This window comes from Sceloporus undulatus, chromosome 1 (genome assembly GCF_019175285.1).
Source record: "Sceloporus undulatus isolate JIND9_A2432 ecotype Alabama chromosome 1, SceUnd_v1.1, whole genome shotgun sequence".
Lineage (NCBI taxonomy): Eukaryota > Metazoa > Chordata > Lepidosauria > Squamata > Phrynosomatidae > Sceloporus > Sceloporus undulatus.
In genome coordinates, this window is record NC_056522.1 from 380,269,026 (window position 1) to 380,292,095 (window position 23,070).

The 23,070-nt window shown below is 42.0% G+C and overlaps 1 protein-coding gene across 1 annotated transcript in view; it reads left to right on the top strand.

Moving 5' to 3' along the window:
• MDGA2 (MAM domain containing glycosylphosphatidylinositol anchor 2) overlaps positions 1 to 23,070 on the top strand; it is a 548,385-nt gene that overhangs the window by 298,408 nt on the left and 226,907 nt on the right. Inside the window, exon 6 of the mRNA XM_042446600.1 lies at positions 21,803 to 22,072. Coding sequence (XP_042302534.1) covers positions 21,803 to 22,072 — 270 coding nt within the window. The remainder of the gene's footprint in view (positions 1 to 21,802; positions 22,073 to 23,070) is intronic.

The following is a 23,070-nucleotide window of genomic DNA, read 5'->3' on the forward strand; positions in this document are numbered from 1 at the left end:
CAACCTTTTCGAATCTGCTAGGAGAGGAAAAACACTCTATCAGCTCCTTGTTTGATGTTCTTGTACACTGGGGAATGAATCTAACTGTTTAGGCCCAACTGCAGTAGACCCAAGGGTTTCGTTATGGGTCAACACATAAGTAAATATATTAATTCATTCAGTGGATCTACTTTAGTTGGGATTGACATCTGGAGAACATTCTCACTGGTGGATTCATCCCCTCCAGCTATTCTCCTAAATCCAGCCTGACCTAATCTATGCAAAATACTACTTTTGAAAAGAGTAACAAGCATCAAATAGCTGGCTTTTCCCTTCTCCTGGACATATCTATACACACACACACACACACACACACACACACACACACACACGTGCATTGCATACACCACACACACACACAAACAGAGAGAGAGAGAGACTCCAAGTAGAAAAGAGCTAATTAGTAATTTCCATTCCATCTTGAGTGGATTGTTCCGTTGCAAATCTCAGCATGTTTGGAAGAGACAAGGCTCAAAGCTATGGGGCTGTTCACTAATAACACAAATCCCACAAAGACATTGAAAGCTGCTAATGAAGGAAAACTTCTCAAAAGAACCTTAATGAGATTCCTTTTTGTACTTGGGATGAACTTTCAGATTTATCTGGATTTTAAATACTGGATCTCACTCCAGAAAAGTACTGTAGTTAGATTTTTTTTATTTTTATTTTTCCTAGTAGTGTTGGGGAGAGAATATAAAACCTTTAATGATGTGACTACCTTCTACGCAAAGAGAACTTTTATCTATGTGAAGTCGAAGGCTTTCATGGCCGGCATCCATAGTTTTTTGTGGGTTTTTCTCTATGGTTGGTGTACTGGACTCTTAAAAAGATCTTTAGTGTCCCATCTTCTCTGTGCAAAGGATTGGAAAGCTGTGCTGATGGCAAATCACTAGTGCAAAATGGCCATACTGTTCTGTCTCATCTAGAACTCATCCATGAACTCAGTAGGTTGCCCACCTTAAGCAAGGAAGGGCTTTTGTTGTTAACCCTATTAATGCACTTTGTTGTTGGGACTACAGAGGTGCAAAAAAGCCATGGTTGCAGGACCCATGAAAGAAGACAGAGACTAGTGTGGTGTGGTGGTCTGCATATGAGACTGTCTAGGAGACCATGGTCATAGAATCATAGAAACCTAGAGCTGGAAGAGACCTCAAGGGCCATACAGTTCAACCCCATTTTGCCAGGCAGGAACACACCATCAAAACCCCCATGACAGATGGCCATCCAGCCTCTGTTTGAAAACATCCCAACAAGGAGACTCCATCACCCTCCAAGGGAGCGTCTTCTACTGTAGAACAGCTCTTACCCTTAGGAAATTCTTCCTAAAGTTGAGGTGGAATCATTTTTATGTAGCTTGAATCTATTGCTTCTCTTTCTAGTCTCTGGGACAGCAGAAAACAAGCCCACTCCATTTTCAATATGCCATCATTGGCTATCATGTGCTCTTCACCTGCTCTTCTTCAAGATAAACCTAGCCAGCTCCCTCAACCGTTCCTCAGAGGGCTTCCAGACCTTCCATCATTGTGGTCTCCCTCCCTTGGGCACACTCCAGCTTCTCAGCAGCCCTCTTGAATTGTGGTGCCCAGAACTAGACACAGGATTCCAGAAATGGGCTTTTCAAAGCTGGTGCATTTTGCCTGCTCTCCAGTGCTGTTTGGTCCCTTGAAAAAAGTATAGCCACTAGGATAGTAGTTTTCCAACTGGATTTCAGCAGAAAGCAGTACAATAATTTTGACCTTGTCAAAATGGTATGGATGAACTCTGTGGCGCCTTTCATGGAACAAGCAAACTGTGGACAGGAGCTGCTTTGGATGACTTTCACCACAGATGGCTGAATGGCAGCGGTTGGCAGGGCCTCAGGTTGCCCACAGAGCAACTCCACTGGTCTCTCTGGCAGTCCACCAACTTTTGTTTAGCTTAGACACTGAAGCAAATCACGTTTGCAAAATTGCATGGAATTCTCCCCCTCTGAATTTCTTTTTGAATGCTGGAATCTGAGTGGTACAGTACTAGGGCTGCATCTACACTGCAGATTTAATGAAATTCGACACTGCTTTATCTGCCATGACTCCATGCCATGGAATTCTGGGATATGTAGATTTGAGAGATATTTAGCCTTGTCTGCCAGAAAGCTCTAGTGCCACAGCAAGCTATACATCCCAGGATTCCATAGGATAGAGCCATGACTGATAAAACAATGTCAAACTGTATTAACTCTGCAGTGTGGCAGTAGTCAAAGACAGGAGCAATCATAGTTTAGTGTGAAGTTTAGTTTGCAGTCCTTGCTGAGACTGAGATTGTCACTGCCTTATGCTTATCTCTTTCCCTTCTTTAACCTCTTTAGAATAAAGGGACAACTGGAGTGGGGGCCATTTTCCAACCCTAGAGGGATCTGTCTTAGGTCCAAAGCAACCAGAAGTGTTGTCACATCACACCTGGTTTTCCATTCAGCCACTGTTTAGGTATTTAAAACACTGACAGCTGCTTGGGGGTCTTGGGGAGGTTGGGGAATCACAACTGTCATGTTTTGCCTCAGTTTTCAGCAATTTTTCCACCAAAGGAGCAAAAAGAGTATGTGTGTGTGTGTGTGTGTGTGTGTGTGTGTATTAATGGAGAGAGTTGGAGGATTTTGCAGGGCACAGAATACGGACTCATGGAACCCACTTATACATGCCTCCTGCATGGCTTAGAAATGAGATGAATATTCACTAGCATTAATCCTTGTGTAAAAATTGTGACAGCTGAGAAAGTCAGGCTGCATCTGCACTGAAGAAATGATTTGGTTTGACACTGCTTTAAGTACCATGGCTCCATCCTAGTTTGTTATAGCACCAGAGCTTTCTGACAGAGAAGGCTAAATATCTCACAAAACTACAAGTCCCAGAATTCCATAGCATTCAGCCATGGCAGTTAAAGGGATACCAAACTGCATTATTTCTGCAGTGCAGATTCAGCCCCCAGTCAGGAAAAAATTAAACAGAGGTGAGTATTTTGTGCAGCTCTCAGCCAACTTGTTTGCACAAAACCTGGGGTTTTGGGGTTCCCCTAAGGCTGCTGGATGGCCATCTGTTGGGTGTGCTTTGATTGTGATTTCCTGCATGGCAGAATGGGGTTGGACTGGATGGCTCTTGGGGTCTTTTCCAACTTTATGATTCTATGGTGTTTTTCACATAAAAGAGATGGGAATTTATCCTGTGAATATCCTGGAAAAACCATGTAATTACGCGAAACTATTTCACATGACGTCACACAAAACCCGCCATTAAAGTGGTCACAAAGAAGCATTAACATGCATCTTTTTACTTTCGGGATTTCAGTGACAATGCATTTCCAATATCACTTTATTTGTACAATTGCGTGTGATAATCATTCAGGCAATTACTCACCATTTTCGCTTTATTTGTGGCATGCCTTAAATGCGCTTTAATCTCTCTTTAATGCCAAAATTATCCCCAGTGTGATAAAGTCCTATGATTCTCCCCACAAATAGGAGAGCAATTCAGACATCATTGCCCATCCGCCTGGTCTGTAGCGCCTTGGAAACCCTTTAGTTGGGGTTCTACTAGGCTTAAGAGGTTGATTTTGGGGATTCACATTTGATCATTAACGATTGTAAATGTGATTCCCAAAGGTTATGCGATTGTAAGTTTGACTTACGATTTTGTAACTACTGAACCTGATGCCAGCCAGTATTCTTAGTGCAAAACCATGCAATTCTCACCTGCATTTCTTCACGGAATAATTTCCCCCAACACTTTGGGATGTGTGAATACTAGGCGAGAGGTGAACATAAATATTCTTTTTCTCCACAGCGGAGAGAAAACTGTGCAAATTATTTCTCCTCAATTGCAAGGACAAAATAGTCAGATATTAATATCCCTATTGCAGGAGGAGATGACACAGTCTGTGGTTGTATTTTGAGATGATGCCAATGAAACTTGCAATTATATGTTCCCTACTTCTGCGTTCAGGCTGCTCATAATTCCCATATGCATTAACAAGTCCAGATCCTGATCTGTTGAACTTACGATATGTTTGTAACTGAACATGAAAATTGCTATGATTGATTCTTTTTTATGCACCTGCACAATCTGCCCATTTTGTCACAGCTGCTTCTGCCTCTGCCGCTGGCGCGGTATTGATCCTTTCCGTTTGCAAACAAAGCGCATGTGGCACCAGTCAGTCAGAGAAGAATCTGTCATGATTCAAGATGTCACAGAGCACAGTTGCAAGGAAGCGCATCACAGTAATCACACCATCTCCCTCTGGTGCATGTTGGGGATGCACATCTGCTTAAGTCTGCCTACAATTCAAAAGCTCAGGATGTTGCTTTTGTCTAAGTTTTATGCCACTGGACTCAACCATAAGCTGCCCAAACTTAAATTGCAAGAGGGCAGCTTACTCATTGCTTTCTGTACTTCCACAAGGGGGGAAATGGGATTCGTGATGGCGCACATATTTTGGGTCACTTTCATCCCAAGGAAGAGAGGGAGGATGCTTGATCTAAGTAGCTACATTACCAAGAGCTGTCATCTCTGGATGTAAATCTTAGCTTAGTTCTTTCTCGCATGTGGAAGGGGGAGTTTCCCCAACTAACTCTAAGGACTTTATCGGAAGTCTTCTGACAGAGGCAAAAGATGCGCCTCAGCACTGAATGGAAATGGCTTGGTGGCAGGTGATGGAATGGGGCTATTTTGAGGACACTTTGGGATGCGGTAAAATGCATTTTTTCTCAGACTCATGTGACCCTGAGCATCCCCTTCCTGTGCCCATAACGGGGGGGAAATGTGTCCGATCATGCCCCAAGTTCTTGCACAGCTTTTCAGAAGCACTTGGAGTATCTTCCCTTTGCAAAAATGCAGGCTGGTATCCTGACAGTGACTTATACATGTGCAAGTTCCCCTGTGCATGTGGCTGAGTGTTTGGAGCCATGGTGTAACATCTGTATTCATGTGAAGGTTTATTTTATGTATTTATTTACTTATTTCATTTCTATGCTACTATTCTCAGGTGAGATAGTTGGGTATGAGTGTAAGTATTGGAGTTTAGAGATTGTTGTGGCAAAGAGGTTTAGGCGTTTAGGTTAAGGTTCGGACTTAAAGATACACAAATAGAGGTGTATGTATGTAGGTAGGTATAGGCATGCAAATGTATGTATGCATATTCACAGTAAATGAGAGGATGGATGTTGAGATAAGGAATGCACAAATTTCTGAGTTAGTATAAGTGTAGGGTTTTCTTTTGTTTTGCTTTTAATGCTGTTTTTTTAACAATAATAAAAACATTATAAATTGCTGTGCCACCTTTCTCCCAGGAAGGGACCCAAGCTGGCTTACAGACAAAAAATCTCAAAACTTCACAGTAAAAACTTAAAAACAGTTAAAATCATCTTATTTAAAAGAATATAAAACAATATAAAATTAACATAAAAGCATACAAAAGGTTGAGGATGTAGGGCCATTAGGGCCATTGCACTTTCAAATGATGGGCTGTGTTCATTGCAGTTATGCTCTCACATTGATTTGCACATTCAGTTGCATAGTGTTGCAGTTCACCAAGGTGCAATTGTCACAATTGTGTGAGTATAAATTTACACTCTCCTTTCATTTCTTTATTCTGTTTATTCAAGGCATTTATTCATCACTTCTTGACCCACCAGTTGTGTTGCACAAGTGATCAATACTATTTTTAAAACATTAAATAAATACAAAATATAAATAAAAGCATCAAAATTCTTCCTTAAAAATAATTCTAGAATTAGAGTTTGAAAAATTAGAGTCAGAACGGAGACTCTAGTTTTAAGAACCACAGGCCATGCAAAACATCTCGATGTTCAGTATCTGGCAGAAGCTCAGAAGAGGTAGATCCATCCTAACGTCTCTTGGTAGAGATTTTCATAGTTGCAGTGCTGCAACAGAGAAGGCCCGGCCACATGGACCTACCAGCCTAGCCTCATTGGCAGACTGATATAGGAGCCGATTTCATTGTGGCGACTCATGCTGTTACCTCCAGGCTTACAGCCACCATACCAAGGGTCCCTCAGGAGTAGGTTGGGCCACTGTGGAAAAGAAAGGCTGACCTCCTTGTTGCCGATGTCTGGTGGATGAGGGCACCTGAAGAGACTGCCCATATCCTGGCCTTTCCGGTTTACCTGTCTTGTTGGCAAGTTCCGACGGGGTCCCAGTGCCATTTGATCTTGGGAGAAGCCTCTAGGAGTTCACTGTGGCTTGCCAATATTGTTCTGGCTGGCCTCCTTGCCACTCCAGGTGGGTGGAACAGGTCTTTCCCAGGACCTGTAGTGGTCCAAGTCTACCGATGGAGATGTATGGTGGTACACTTCACACTGGATGACCAGTTGTCCACCTTTTCCAGGACAAGTCCTACAATTCAACTGTCTGTCCAGGAGGAATTCCAAAATATCCTGTTTTGAGCATGACTACGAAGCATGAATTTATCTTTATAGTAGTGTTTTTTAGCTTTCTTTTGTAATGTCCTACATTTTTGTGTCCCCCATTTTATGGCGCCTTGTCTTCCTTTGCAGTTATATCATCTGGTCGCCCTGGTTTCACCCTAGTCTGAGGTGTCACCCAGTGTGGAACATACTCCCTGCACACCCCTGGCGATGAACCTGATCCCAGCCATAGTTACCTTTCACAAGAGCAACTTTTTTGTGCTCTCATGCATGGGTGAAAAATCTGATGGCGGTTTGATGGCATCCCTTGTTTTTCGTGAAGTTGAGAAAATGTGCATTAAATGAAAAACAAAACAAAACAGCTCCCACCGTCTCACTCACACAGCAGTGTGTTGTTCCTGCGACTGGGTTTGTCATAGGGAGGAAGAAGATGATCATCGGGTGGCCAGCTTTCTAATTGGGTGCTTCTTTGGCTCAGTTGGAAACTAACAATTAAGCAGATGCCATCAAAGCAATGTGTGTTCATCAGGAATGCATCAGACCTAGGGGAGGTTTACAGCTTTACACAGAGGGGTAATTGGGTACATTTACACCCTTTTAATTCACTGGCATCATTGGCAACTTAATTTTATCTGTTGGGCATGATTGTACATCACAACTGATCCTGCATTGCCTCTTCAAGTCTTTCCCAGCAATGAAAACGATGTCCTGAGTGCCTGAGATCTGTGGCACAGGCTTTTGGATTTGCTTGGCCAGGATTCCCTTTCTGGCTTTTTGCTTGTGGATTTATACTGCTGTACAAGTGGTTGTACTTCTAACCAGCTTGCACAGGGAGGCCTCAGAGACCTTCTTATGCAAGTGCTATCCCCTGGTTTGCACAAAAGGCCACCACTCTCCTGGAAGGTAGCTCTGCCCTCCTCCCACTATTCTGGCTCCTTCAGTTCCTTCTGGAGTGCTGCAGAATTACACTGCATCACAGCATCCAAAATTTGTCTCCACCATCTGGGGTCCCACATTTGGAAAATGAAGGGTATTAGTAAAAGAAATTTGTTGTTGCTGTGTGCCTTCAAGTCGTTTCCAGCTTATGGTGGTCCTAAAGATAAACTCATTATGGGGTTTTCTTGGCAAGGTTTGTTAAGAGGAGGTTCGCCGTTGCCTTCCCCTGAGGCTGAGAGAATGTGATGTGCTCAAGGCCACCTAGTGGGTTTCCATGGCTGAGCAAGGGTTTGAACCCTGCTTTCCAGAGTCATAGTCCAATGCTCAAAGCACTATACCACACTGGCTTGGATAAAATAAATACAACTAGCATTAAGACCTATTTGTGGTATCTTGAGAAGAGGCAATTAATAATCAGGTGGTCTTACTTATTAATTGATATTTTTTAAAATAGAGAAATTTGTATCTTACTCTTTAGGATTTACACTTCACTCAGGGTGGCTAACATAATATACAAAAGCTGAAATACAGTGGGCTCTTGGTATCTACAGGGGTTTGATTCCAGGACCTCCTGTGGATACCAAAATCTGTGGATGCTCAAGTCCTACTATATACAATGGCATGTTGTCCCTTAAATGGTGTCATATAGAATAACTTAATCAAGGTTTGCTTTTTGGAATTTATATATTTTTGGAATGTTTTCAAGGCATGAATTGTCTTGAATCAGTGGCTAAAGAGTTAGGAGCCTTGGTGGCGCAGTAGTTAAATCCCTGTACTGCAGCCACTCACTCAAAACCATAACTTTGCAAGTTCAATACCAGCAAAAAGGCTCAAGCTCGACTCAGCCTGGCATCCTTCTAAGGGCACTAAAATGAGTACCCAGATTATTGGGGGGAATTAGCGTACACTTTGTAAACCGCTTAGGGAGTGCTTAAGTGCACTGATAAGCGGTATAGAAATGTACAGTGCACCCTTCTTTTACGTGGGGATCTGTTCCGGACCCCCCACACACACACACACATAAAAAAACAGTGTGTATACTTGAGCCCCATTACAAGTAATGGGGCTTGTGCTTGCGGCGGTGCGCAGTGGCACACATGTGCCATGTGCACACATGCTATTGTTTCTTCCAGCATGTGCCACCGCTTCTTCCGGAACTGCTTTCAGTGTATATTGTGTCTGCATATGATGTGGACGCACTGTACTTGCTCTTGCTTGCTATTGCTAAGAAGCCGCGGATATGGATGGTTGACTGTATACAGGAAAATAATGGACATATGAGCTAGGACAGTATACTGAGCCAGTTTACTGTAGCAGTCTGAATATTGGAGACAAGGGTTCAAATGTCCATTCAACCATGGAAACCCATTGGGTGGCAAGTAATACTCTCTCAGTCTTGCCATTGGTTGCCATAAATCAGAGTCAGTTTGAAGGCGCACAACTGAAATTTGGAACCAGTGTGTAGCAGTAGTTTGAGGGTTTGGCTAAGATTCTAGGGGTGCTGTAGATATAATGCAGTTTGACTCTACTTTCTGTAGCTCCATCCTATGGAATCCTGGGATTTGCGGTTTTACAAGGTTCTTAGCCTTCTCTGCCAAAGAATGCTGATGCTTCACAAAACTACACATCCCAGGATTCCATAACATTCAGCCACGGCAGTTAAAACTATGTCAAAGTGCATTAATTCCTCAGTGTAGAATGATGCTGCCTAGGAAACTCGGGTGAAAACCCCCCACTCCATTACCCAGATGCACAGGGTGGCCTTGGGCAAGTCACACTCTCTCAGCCTCAATGAAAGACAAAAGAAAAAGCCCTGTGAACATATCTTGTGGGGGGAAAACCCTTGAGAAGTTTGCCCCATGAAGCCTTTTTTGGAAAATGGACGGCGCTAGACAAATGGCTGAGATGTAGAGATAGACTGAAAAGAATAGAGAATAATAAATATGAGTTAAGATCTATAGAAGAATTGGAACAATTAGACTCCAAGATACACTGGTTATTATATATACAGCTTAAGGATGGATTTAAAATGGATGTTAATTTGGAAGATATTGAAGACGAAGAAAAGGAATTTGATGATATTATAAAGAATGTACAAAATTTAAAGGAAAACCACTGGAAAATGGAGACAAGATGATATTTGACCCCAGCAAAAGTTGCAAAAATGTATAAAACAGACTCAAATAACTGCTGGAAATGTAAGCAGAAAGTTGGATCTTGGTTTCATGTGTGAAGCCACTGTTCTAAGATGGTTAATAAAACAGACCCCATTACTGGAGAGTACTACTGCATATGGTCTCTGCTGCTAGACTTTTAATAGCAAAAAAGTGGAAGGGCCCTGAGATACCTACATTAGAGGACTGGCTCTTGAAACTGTTAGAAATGCAAGACATGGACAGGCTGGCAGCTATTATAAATCAGAAAGATGTAGCGTTGGTTGATAAGGAATGGTCACCCATAACTGATCTTTGCAACAAATTGTGGAACTGAGAGCAAGGGGAACTAGAGGGAGAGCAATGGATACTGTAATAAAAGGTCGATGTATACATTACAAGAACTGGGTAAGAATATTACCCGGTTCTTATCTTGAAAGAAGGTGAGGATTTATAATGGAAACCTCTCTTAGATGCTGGGTGCTACAACTCAGCCTTGGATGGTAGCGGTGTCTCCTTCTATGGAGGTTTTTAAACAGAAGTTGGGTAGCCATCTGTCGCAGAGAGGCTTTGATTGTGTCTTCCTGCATGGCAGAAGTGGGTTGGACTGGATGCCCTCTTGGGGTCTCTTCCAACCCTAGGATTCTATGATCCTATGCTCTGGGTGACAAAAGTGCATTACAGGAGCAAATTTAGAAGATGGTTCAAAATAACAATGGAGCATTGGTGGCGCAGTGGTTCAATGCCTGTACTGCAGCCACTCACTCACAAACCACAAGGTTATGAGTTCAATACCAGGCAGGAGCTCAGGGTTGATTCCCTGGGTCGCTAAAACAAATACCCAGCTTGTTGGGGGCAATTGGCTTACATGTTGTAATAAGCGGCATAGGAATGTACTTGCTGTTGGTATTGCTGTCAAGGTGGTTGCGCCTGGACCAGAGTAGCAAATTCTAGATCTGAGTGACTAAACACAAGGATCGCAACAGCTTTCAGTAGTAATGGAAAGAATATTCATTTTCTAATGAAGTCCTCCAACATTCAAGAGCTTGGAAGGATAACACAGAGCTGAGAATTTTGCAGGTTTTCACAACCCAGTTTTCACAAATCCCAGTGTTTCAGGAAAATTATTATTCTCAGATTTGCTTGTTTGGTTTAGTTTGGTTAAAGCAGATGTTTGGTTTGTTTGTTTGTTTGTTTGTTTGTTTTGCATTGCCCTGTTAAAACCTAGCCATTTCTGGAACAGTTTTTTGCATGAAATTGGGAGGTGGGGGAGAATTTGTACCTCAGTCCTGATGTATTGGAAACTTTGCTATCTAGTAACATAACTACTGAATATGGACATTGCAAAATGCTTCGCCTCTGTTTCTCACATTGAAAAAAGTGCACTAGAGCTGTATCCACACTGCAGAAAAAAACCAGTTTGACCCCACTTTAACTGCCATGGCTCAAGGCAATGGAATCATGGGAATTGTAGTTTGTTGTGGCACCAGAGTTTTTAAAATGACAATCCGCTAATACTCACCTGCATATTGTATATATACAGTTGGCCCTCCGCATTTGCAGTTTTGACTTTTGTGGGTTTGATTATTTGTGGTTTTGATTGATATGTTCTCTCTAGGAATCTCTAGGTCCTCCAGAGAAATTCTGTGGGAAGTTGACATTTGTAGTGCATTTGTAGGTCCAGCCTCTGGCAGATGTTGACCATAGAGTTGTGTTGGAAGACCTAGAAATTCCTAGAGAGGTGTTTTCTCAGGTCAAAAAAGATTGGGTATTTTTTTCACGTTTTACTACTTTCACGGGGGTCCTAACTCCAGTAAATGTGGTGGGCCAACTGTATATCTATCTCTCTATCTATGCATCAATCTGTCTATATGTGTTGGACCCCTCCCTACTTGACAGTCCTTGGCGGCTGTTGGAGCGGTGGCTTCACACTCATTTGACAAAATGCATTGCAGGTGGATTAAGCAAATCTCGCCATTGAGATGGTGGCAGCCCTTGTGACAAGCGACACAATACGGCTGTTAGATGCTGACGGGTTCCTTAAGGAAGGATGATCCCTGACAATCTCCGTGCCTTAGCGGTGTGGCACCGTGTAATGAAATCACACCGTAAGCTGGCCTCTTTTTCCATGTTGTTTTATCTCCCTTTGCAAAGGTCTGGACTGCAATGGTTGTGTTGCCTCTTAATCTCTCCATTAAGGGCCCGTCTGTTTTGTCTATCGCGTTTTGAATGGGTGGGAGGAGGGAAATTCTCTTTCAGTGTCAATGGATTAAAGAATTATCTGGCTCGAGGTGTGTGTGTGTGTGTGTGTTTGTACATGGATGCGATGTATAAATGATTACTTTAGCGTGCATAACAAGAAGTTGTGTTGGCTCTCAGGGTGCCTGTAATCCTCAGATAAGGAAGACAGTGCTTCTAATAAGCAGAAGCGAGCAATAAAATGGGATGGGTTTCAACATGGCCAAAAACCAACAACAGCAATGCAAATGATTGGTTTGTTTTGGGCGTTTGGCAAACGATGACGAAAGCGTATTTGCCACTGATCAGGAGCCCAGATAATGTGCTTTTCCAACTATTTCAGGAGTGAAGAAAGTGTGGTCCATGAATCCGATGCAGACCCTAGCCTTGCCTTCTGTGCGTCTTTGTGGCAAGATACTCCAAAGCCCATAAGGCCTTCTTCCCCCAATAAAAATATACAGGTTGAGTCTCCCTTATCTTAAATTCTGAAATCCAAAATACCCCCCAAATCCCAAATTATTAACCCAGGTGGCTGACATAGTGACACCTTTGCTTTCTTATGTTCCACTACATATAGATTTTGTGTCATACACAAAATTATTAAGAATATTGTGTGTGCCATTGCCTTCAGGCTGTTGTATAAGTTGTATACAAAACATGAATGAGTTTTCTGTTCAGAACTACAAATCCCAGAATTCCATACGACGGAGCCGTGGCAGTTAAACTGGTGTCAAACGGCATTATTTCTGCAGCATAGTTGCAGCCCCTGTTTCTTAAATTATTGTAAGCCTCCTTGGGTCTCATTTTGGGAGAAAATTGTAAGTGCAATATATATATATATATATATATATATATATATATATATATATATATAATATGCCACTGTTTTGACAAAGCTGTCTGCCTGCTTTCCCTGTGCCTTGGTTCTGAGTAGGAAGGAGAGTTAGCAATTCAACCATTGGGAAACAGAGAGTGAGCAAGCCCAGAAGCTCTGTGTTCAAATCTCACCTTGCATTTGGGTAGACTACGGCCAGTCACTCCTTTGTTCACTCAGCCACCGGTCTTGAATAGAACAAGGGAAAAGAAGGGAGAGAAGGAGTTTTTCCGTACCTTTAAGACTAAGTGTTTAATGGGCTTCAGCTTTGAAATTATTTTTTATGCTTTTAAATTGTTGAAATTGATTTTATTATATTCTCAGAGAAAAGGCTATAGACATAAAGATTTTTTAAAAATAAAATCAATAAATAAGTGGTTGATTTATTACAGCCTCGGCTTTCATGGAGTTCAGTCTACTTCTTCAGATACACATATACAGTCATAGCTATAGTGATTTGAGCATTGGACAATGAGTTTGGAGTACAATCAGCCCTCCGCACTTGCGACTTTGACTTTTGCAGATTTGATTATAGTGCGCCCTTGGCTTACGCGGGGGATCCGTTCCGGACACCACCACCCCCCGCATAAGCCAAATACTGTGCATGCTTAAGTCCCATTCAAGTGAATGGGACTCGTGCATGCAGCGGAGCAGCAGCGTGCGCACGCCATGGGCACATGCCCCATTCATCTGAATGGGACGCGCTGCCCCTTGTGGCCTGCGTGGCTTTGCATGTAAGCTCAAAGCTGTGTATAGCACACCCGCGTATAATGCGGGCACACTGTATTTGCAGATTTGATGGATATGTTCTCTCTAGCAATTGCTATGTCTTCCAGATAAATTTTGCAGGATGTTGACCATAGAGTTGCGCTGGAAGACCTAGAGATTCCTAAAGAAAAGCATTTGTAGGTCCTCCAGCATGATTCTGTGGTCATATTCTGCCATAGCTTGACCATAGAGTTATGCTAGAGGTAATGCCCTCCTTTTACCTCCCTGTAGCTTCTGCCCCACATCTGAGCAGAAGATCCATTCCTCCTGAGGTCTTGCTATATTCCTTGTTAACCCTTGCCATCTTGTGCTTTAAAAACTGTCTGGAATATGGGGATAATAATGCCAAGTGGGCATTATAGGGATGTTGTACAGATTAGTGATGTATGAATCTGAGATAATCCAGATTATCCTACATTTCTGCAGGTCAGAAAACTGCAGAGATTTCTTTCTTGATTCTTCCCCTTCCCCCAATAATGGCAGATTTGGGGCAGAATATACAGAATCATACACATTTTTTCCACACGGCAAATTCTTAATTAAACTACTTTCATGCATCTTAAAAAAAGAGGAGGGGAGAGAAAGAAGAAAAAGAATGGAGCAGCACCTTTAAAACTGATTAGTATTTTATTTTTTGCATGAGTTTTTGTGGCTTAAACTCACATCTTTGGATGCAGTGCAAAGGGAGATTAAAGCCTCAAGTATTTTAGCTCTATCTTTTGAAAATTGTTATAACTCACCTTAAATCTCATTGTGAGAGAAAAGCACGATGTAAAGCCTGAAATAAATAAATAAATATCTGCTGCATCTGAAAAAGGAGGTTTATTTCCATGAAAATTTGTATTAAAATAAAAACATTTAGTCTTAAAGGTGATGCCACATTCCTTTTTTCCCTCCCTCTTCCTTCCTCCTTTTTATGCTGCAAGAGATGAACACAGCTGCTTCTTTGAAAATTTTCATGCTGTGGTCAATGCAACAATCTGCTACTTTTCCTTTCCCTGGCTTACACTTCTGCCGCCATCATCATCATCTTCATCATCATCATCATCATCATCCATCGCATTCAGAAAGAATGCAGTATTTTCAGATATATGTAGACACGCACCGAAATACACCGATTACTGTGTTCTCTTCCACCCTCCATGGTTCTAGCATAGTTATATTGACTTTAACTGCTATGAATGCATCCTACAGACTACAGGGATTTATACTTTGGCGAGTTATCAAGTGTTCTCTTGCAGAGAATCATTAAATACTTAGAGGTGAAACAGATAGGCCCAAAGGAGAAGCCGGAGGCCGCTCCAGCCCCGATCTCTCCAGGACTAGAAGTGGGCTCCTTCTGCAGACCCAATTGGGCCGCTGGCATGAGTGGATTAAATCTGCTCCTTTGGCTGGTGACTTTGGGCCTCCTTAGCCAGTCTCAGAGCAGCTTTTTGCTGTTTTGGGGGTGTGCATCGTTGAAATGCCACAACCCCAAAGCAGCCAGACTTGTCTGTTTTGGGCCTTAGAACTCAAAGACATAGCCTTGCTAGTCCTGAAAATCAGCCTGCAAAGACTAAAGACTTTGAGAGTAATTGAAAGAGAGAAGTTGGTAGCCTGAGCTTTTGCAGACCTGACCCTACTTCCTTCATATTTGGTGGAGTGGAGCCCAGGGACAGACCTAGAGGGCAGTCTCTGTGTGAAAATGGCCATAGGGATGTAACACTGTGTGGGGTTTTGGTGTGGAGATGAGGTGACAGGTTCAGTTTTAACTATGGTGGCTGGGGGACAAGGGCAGGAGGAAGGATGTTGCCTGAAGCGTTGGCATTTCTATGTTCTCTAGGAGTATTGGCTACCAACTTCTCTCTTTCAGTTAGTCTTGAAGGGTGCTGCAAGATCCTTTGTGTGCTTAAATACTTGGAATCACACAATCTTAGCATTGGAAGGATCCACAAAGATAGGATGACAATATTTCCTTGAGACAAAAATGGGATATTGGTATGGCAAAAACAGGATGGGGTTGTATAGTACAGTCAGCTCTTCTTCTACACGGATTTGTTATACACGGATTCAAGCATACATGGCTTGAAAATGTTCAAAAAAAGTATACATTTCAAATATCAAACCTTGATTTTCCATTTTGCTATGTGATTATATCTAATGGGACTTGAACATCCATGGATTTTGTTATCCGCGGGGGATCTTGTAACCAAAACCCAGCAGATAACAAGGGTCCACTGTATTCCATATTCATGAAAGAGTAAGACAATAGCAAACGTTTTATTGCATGAACATATTGAGCTAACAATTACTTTTCAGTGACAGAACACATACAAAATGTAGGTAGACGCGGGGGGATTCCTGTTTCACCATGATCGTACCATGAATATTTCTCTGATGAAGTAGTCATACGTGGCAAATTTCGGTCTTTCAACACCTTATCATAAAACTTCTCACACTCCAGGACACAATTTTGTTTTGTTTTGCTTTTTTTGGCAACCATAATTTCAAATCGCTTTTACAACCTAACAAGGCATTATTCTTGAAAGCGGGGCAAAATTGGCATTTATGTTAAAAAACGGCATGGTTTGGAAATGGGGGGGGGGGGACTGGGATTATCCCTTTTAAAATGGTATGTATGGTCAGCCTACACCAGAGTCATCTAGTTCAACTCTCCGCCATGCAGGCAAAAATGAAACTATGGGCCTGGACAGACAGGCCACAATAAAACTGCTTTGGGTCACTTTGGAGGTATGCTGTTTAAATGCTGCATGCGTCCTAGGAGGCTGGAGGCCATGCCAAAACCATGCTCCAGTCCTAAGGACTAGAGAGCAGCTTTGGCGCAGCTTCTGGCCTCTTAAGATGTGTGTGTCATTTGAACAGCATACCTCCAATGTGACCTGAAGCAGCTTTATTTTGGCCTGTCTGTTCGGACCCCAGATGGAATCGCAAATGCCACTGTTTCATAGGAGGAAGCCCTGGCAGTGGAAGTGGGATCTGTGTCCCAGCATAATATCGCTCAAGCACTAGAAAGCTTCTAGAGGCCTGTTTAAAAGCAATGTATTAGTGTTCATTATAACTGCAGTAAATCAATATCCTTATTGATGTCTTCCAATAATCCTAGCCTCTCGTTTAGCAGCCTGCCTCTTTGGGCAAAGAGGCTAAATAAACAGTCAGCCACAGTTGTGGGATGATGCTGTGGACCGCCATTTGGACTTTGCATTCAGATGGCTTGCTAAGTCCTGCCGGCGTGGGAGTCTGGAGGGTTTTAAAGTGGCTTTCAGGTGTCTTTTTAAAGCTGTAAATATGGCTGCTTCCCAAATGGCCCTCTTTCTCTCTCTCTCCAGGAATCATCTCTTTCAGGAACGCTTGATATAAAATCTCTAATGGAGGCATAAATTAGCCCAGAGCTGGCAGATGGAGATATGCTAGTGCTCTGCAAATGAATCTCAGCAGGGTCTTGCTCCTGAGATTCGCCTCTTTTTAGGGTCTAGCTCCTGAAAGCATACACTGCATTTTCTAAAAAGAAAATGAAAGAGTTAAAGTAAGTTGTGTGTGTGTGTGTGTGTGTGTGTGTGTGTGTTGAATCCAGACACAACTGAAGGTGCAGGAACACAGTTAAGGCTGCAATGTTGTATGCATCTATTGGATGTTGAGTCCCATTGAGTTCAGGGGGGACTCGTGGACTCCATTGTGAGGATTGAAAGACAAATGTTTTTTTAAACATGGCCAAGAAACATGAATTAGCAAACTTTGAGGAGGAGAATCCTGGACTGATGAAAATCTTCACAGTTCAGGATTTATAATCTGCATATCTTTATCTGTATATGCACAGAACAGGTTTGTATATATGGAAATAACATTTTCTGTCCCCCAAAAAAACAATATTTGTATGTGGAAATATTATTTTCCGTGCATAAAATCAACATAAAACACTGTTAACTGAACACATTTGCACACCACACACAAACCTTGCACAGAGTAAGTCACCAATGTGGGCATTTTATGCTGACTTGAATCTATTTTTGGGGGGAAGGTCAGGATGGAAAATATAAATAAATGGGAATAAATATGTTTTTTTTAAAAATGGGAAACAGAATTTTGTGTATAGAAAATAATACAAAGGCAGGGTTGCAGGGCTGACGTTCTTAGCTTCGAGGTCCCTGCTTTCTTTTTCCTGTATGGCTATTTAATCTTTAAATGGAATATAGACTTCAAATAAGGAAAACCTTATAAAAGTAAAAAAGGGACTGCCCTCTCTAAAAGAGAAGCTTGATGGGAATTGCAGTCAAACAGAGAAGCTTGATGGGAATTGCAGTCAAACAGAGAAGATTGATGGGAATTGCAGTCAAACAGCCTCTCCGCACACGCACACACTTTCTCTAGAACTTCTCTTTTTCTTTCTGAGAAGTTGAATGTTGAAATGCTATTTTCCATATAGAAAATGATGTTTTCCTGCAAAGAAAATACTGCTTTCTATGCATATCAACCATGTGCAAATTTTACGTAGAACAAATCCCCAATTTCAGCTTTCTTCTTGTGCAGAAAACATTTTCTGTGCAAGAATTAATAGTTGTGCATTGAAATATTATTTTCCATGTAGAAAATGCTGATTCCTATACAGAAAATGCTGTTCTCTGCACAAAACCTATGAATTTTGCACAGAACAAGTCCTGAATCGCAAATAGCTTTTAAAAAGGGAAAAGGAACATGGTTTTCCAAGATTTTCTTGCATTCTTGAAATTACTTGCTGCTACATGAAAGAAGAAGCTTAATAAAGAATTATATCATAGACATGGGACAGAAATTTGGGAAACAAATCCTTCAGGAAAGTTGAGAGGGCTGGATGGGTTTGGCCTGGGCAAATGAAGACAGGCATTTGGGGTGTCAGACTGTTGTTGTTGTTGTTGTTGTTGTTGTTGTTGTTATGTGCCTTCAAGTCATTTCTGCCTTTTGGCAACCCTCTCATGGAGTTTTCTTGGCAAGATTTGTTCAGAGGAGGTTTGCTATTGCCTTCCAATGAGGCTGAGAGAGTGTGACTTGCCCAAAGTCACTTTCATGGCCAAGCTGGGAACTGAACCCTGGTCTTCAGAGTTATAGTTCAACACTCAAACCACTATGCCACACTGTCCCTTTGGGGTCTTGGACAGCACGCTTCAAATCCACAGAGTACAATAACATCAAAAATCTAAGAACCGACAGTACTTTTACTGAGCCAACCAAAATGCACAAAATACACGTTGCAAGCTTTCAAAGCTCCACTGGCTTCTTCACCAGGCAAAGGTATTCAGAATCATACAGAAGCAAGCAAGGAAGAAAAAACAGTGTTGGAGTCACAGGCTTACATTTGGTCAAGATGTTGTTGTTGTTCCCAGTTAAGATAAGGGATACTCATGGAAGCAATGGCCAGTCCTCCCCTTCTGAGCCAAGTGGACACTGGGAGACAAAGAACCATAAAGCCCAAGGAATCAAATTTAAACTCCATTAGCAGCACAAAAAGGAAATTCCTTTGAGATCCAAGTTGTGTCTGTCCTGTGCGAGGTTTAATTCAGAACAACAATAACACCATCTTGACAAAATGTAAGCCTGGGACTCCAACACTGTCATTTTTTTTCTCCTTTCTCCTGTATGATTTTTATCACCTTTGCCTGATGAAGAAGCCAGGGGAGCTTCGAAAGCTTGCAACATGTATTTTGTGCATTTTGGTTGGTCCAATAAAGGTATCACTGTTTTGTGGATTTGGGATGTTACTGTACTTTGTTGTATGGCCAACACAGCTACCCCAGGATATGTTTTCCAATTGATGGGCAAAGGTTTTCTTGTGTGTGTGTTGTGGGCAGGAATCGCTATTACGGATTGGCTTGAGAAAGGTATGTGTGTATAATTTAATTTAAACAAGGGGAAACAAAGCAAAAGCCAAATATGTGCACATATTGTTGCCATTGATCCCAACTCTACAGTCTCTTCCAACCCTATGATTCTATGATAGTTTAAAACCTTTAATTCTCTTCCATTTTCTTGAGTCTGAGTAAATTTCTGAGCTAATTTCTCCTTATCTCTCAAGGAGTTTGGGATACCCAATGTAGTCCGCACTTCTCCAAGTCTTGCAACATGATTCTAGGCAGTTGAAACATATCGGACTATTTGTCGCACCAAATGACTCCAAAATGGGCAAAAATACTCAAACCAGAACCCCCATCTGCTGAAATTTCCAAACCTATATCAGCCAGAAGGATGACAGGAGGTGACGTCACATCACTCCCATTTGTCATTTCTGGCTGATGTATAGCCAAAAAAGGTGCTATTTTTGGCAGATGGACAAGCAGATATAGTCCACATAAGAATAAGTCTGGAAACCACTAAGCTCTATGAGGAGCGACTTAGGGAGCTGGGGATCTTTAGCCTAGAGAAGTAATGGTTAAGGGGTGGTATGATTTATATGATATGATAGAACATTGTGGAAATATTTGGAAGGTGTTGTTGATAAAAGATGAGAATTGAAGAGAAGTGTGGTGCAAATAGAAGTGCAAACAGTCTAGTACAGAACTGTTGTAATATACAGTATATATTTCTATATATCCAGAAGTCAAAATAATAATATAAGGATCAAGTTCCAGGGAATGAGGGAAAGTGTATGAAGTTTATTGTGTAGTGTTATCTGTGTTAGACTAAGATTTGTTTTGTATTGTTTGAAAGTACTTGGTTATTTATTGGTTTGTAAATTTATATGATGTGTGATATGTGGTTTTCTTTACAAGCAAATAAAAAGAAAAGAAAAGAAGAGGTGAAATGATAGCCATGTTTAAATATCTGAAGGGTTGCCATATTAAGGATGGAGCAAGTTTGTTTTTTGCTGCTCCAGAGAATTGGACCCAGAGCAATGGATGCAAGCTGCAGGAAAAGAGATTCCAGCTCAACATTAGGAGGAACTTCCTGATACTGGAAGACACTCCTTCAATGGAGAGTAGTGGAGTCTCCTTCTCTGGAGGTCTTTAAACAAAGGCTAGATGGGCATCTGTTGGGAATGCTTTGATTGTGAGTTCCTGCATGGCAGGGGTTTGGACTGGATGGCCCTTGAGGTCTCTTCCAACTCTATGACTCTATGATAGATGGGAGGATTGGTCCCCGGCCCCTGCAGATTTTCCCACCCTTGGATTAAAACTGGGAGTAGATTCACTGCATCACTGATATGAAAGCAACCAGTGAGTGAGACCCATGTTTGAACGTTGAAAAAAAATATATCAAAAGCCTTTTCCGGTCATTTGAAATGTCCAAGGTTTTTTGCCTAAAGGTCTAAAATCATCCAAAACGCCCTTGAAGGATGCTTTAGGCAGAAATTAATACCCCTTCTATCTCTTGGAGTGTCTCTGTGTACATTTGCAAAACAATTGATCTGCAACTCGCCAGAACATGTCCGCTTAGGCTATTAGAGGTTGAAAAGGAAACTTCGGGCCAGTTTGGGAGCACCTGCTGGGCCAAAACATCTAAGGCAATTTAAAAGGAGCCTGAAGGGAGGCAGGGAGGGATTTTCTGGTGTGCAATAAGCCGAAAGCAAAGGCAAAGATTTCTCTTTGGGCGATATATCCCAGGCTGCAGGAAGGAAGCCAAAAGGAATTAAAAGAAAGAAAGAAAGAAAGTCAGAAACATTTCTGGTCCCAAGCATTTTGAATAATGATGGAGCTGCAACCGATATCGATTTCTCTCGCTATTTTGAGAGGAACTGCCAAGGAACATGGAGGCATTTGGACTTGCTAAGGAGAAGTGCAGCTTTTGGGTGATATGCGAGGGTAAATTGGCCCTTGGTCCTCACACACCTCTGATCTAGGCCAGTCCCTTGATGCCTGCGTGGGCAACCTAGTGCTAAAGCACTAACTCACTTCATTGGAAACCTCCAATGAAAGGAAGGCCACCACCTTCCAAAGATCTGGATTTCCTGCATGGCGGGGGTTGGACTGGATGGCCCTTGCGTCTCTTCCAACTCTATGATTCTATGATCTTAGGGCAAGTCAAGGCATTTCTTGGCGAGGGATAATGGGACTCCAACTAATCAGAAGGGCAACATGGGGAGAGTCTACATTTAATTACAGAGACGTAGGTTGCATCTACACTAGAAATAATGCAGTTTGACACCATTTTAAGCTCTCTCTCTTCTATAAGGTCCTGGGAGTTGTAGTTTTACAAGGTCTCTAGCCTTCTCTGCCAAAGGGTGCTGGTGCCTCATAAAACTACAAATCCCAGTATAGGGAGCCATGACAGATACAATAGTGTCAAACTGCATTATTTCAACAGTGTTAATGTCCGCAAAGTTCTGTTCTTGTAGCTGCTGATGCTGCAATGATCTTCTTACCAGTTACCTAGAGCTGCAGTTGACATCCCTGTTCCCTGTGCTTTCTCTCTCCATAGCATCTCCCTCTATCAAGCTCTTGGTGGACGATCCCATTGTGGTGAACCCCGGGGAGGCCATCACTTTGGCATGTGTCACAACGGGAGGCGAACCACTTCCGGTTCTAACCTGGATGCGGTCTGTTGGAGCGCTGCCTGAGAAATCAGTTCTGAAGGGCGGGACGCTAACCATCCCCGCAATCACCTCTGAGGATGCCGGCACCTACAGCTGCATCGCTAACAACAACGTGGGGAATCCAGCAAAAAAGTCCACCAACATCATTGTCCGAGGTAAGAGCTGTTTGGGATCGTGTCCATCGTATCAGCCCCATTCACTGGAATTCTGTTGGTATATTGTGTATGTGTAATTTCCCCTATGGAAGCAGAATGTCTGCATTTAGGTCAAAGATATGGAATTGGAGTTATACATCAGGTGATACTGTGCACATGCTGCACATCATGGTGCTCATGCACTAATAATATTTATTTATTTATTTATTTATTTCCTGCCTCTTCCGATGGACCAAGTTCACTCATCCAGTTTTCTGTGTGCTAACAGCAAAACTTTGTTCCAGTAACTAAAGAAGTTAACAGCGTGACTTCTGCAACAGAACTACTATAATCCCCAACAATAAGCATATAGAAAATGTGCGCGCACACTCCATAACTTTGTGGGCTTTTTCCTCATTCATTTATACTTGATGCGAATACTGACCTTGTTGAACATCAGTACCAACACAATCCCCCATGCAACTGTTCACTACTCAGCCGGGCAAGAGTTTTCTCTTGTAAAACCAGCACATATCCCATCATGTGTCACAAACAAACCTCTCATAAATGCTATGTATGGTTCTATAATACCGTTTTAAACATGTGAAAACATCTTTCCATTTAAAACACAGTAGCTTAATAGAAGGAAATGGGAAAAATAAAAACAGTAGTAAACTATCTCTGTGCCAGGATCCCCCAAAATCCTATCACAAGATAGGGAACGGCAACAGATTAATCACAGAATGCAGTTAAAAAAACACTTAAAACTAATATATATATATATATATATATAAAGAGTATATAAAACCAATACATGTTAAAAACAATCAGTGCAGGCTTTAGAATTCATAATTTAAAAACCATAAGGGTAGGCCTGCTGGAAGAGAAAGGTCTTTACTGTGCTTTTCAACTCAGTGTATCCTGGTGATGAATCTCTTCTGGAAGGTCATTCCACGATCCAGGGGTGCCTAGAGAGAAAAAATGTTATCCTCTGGCTGACTTAAGTAGATATCCCTCAG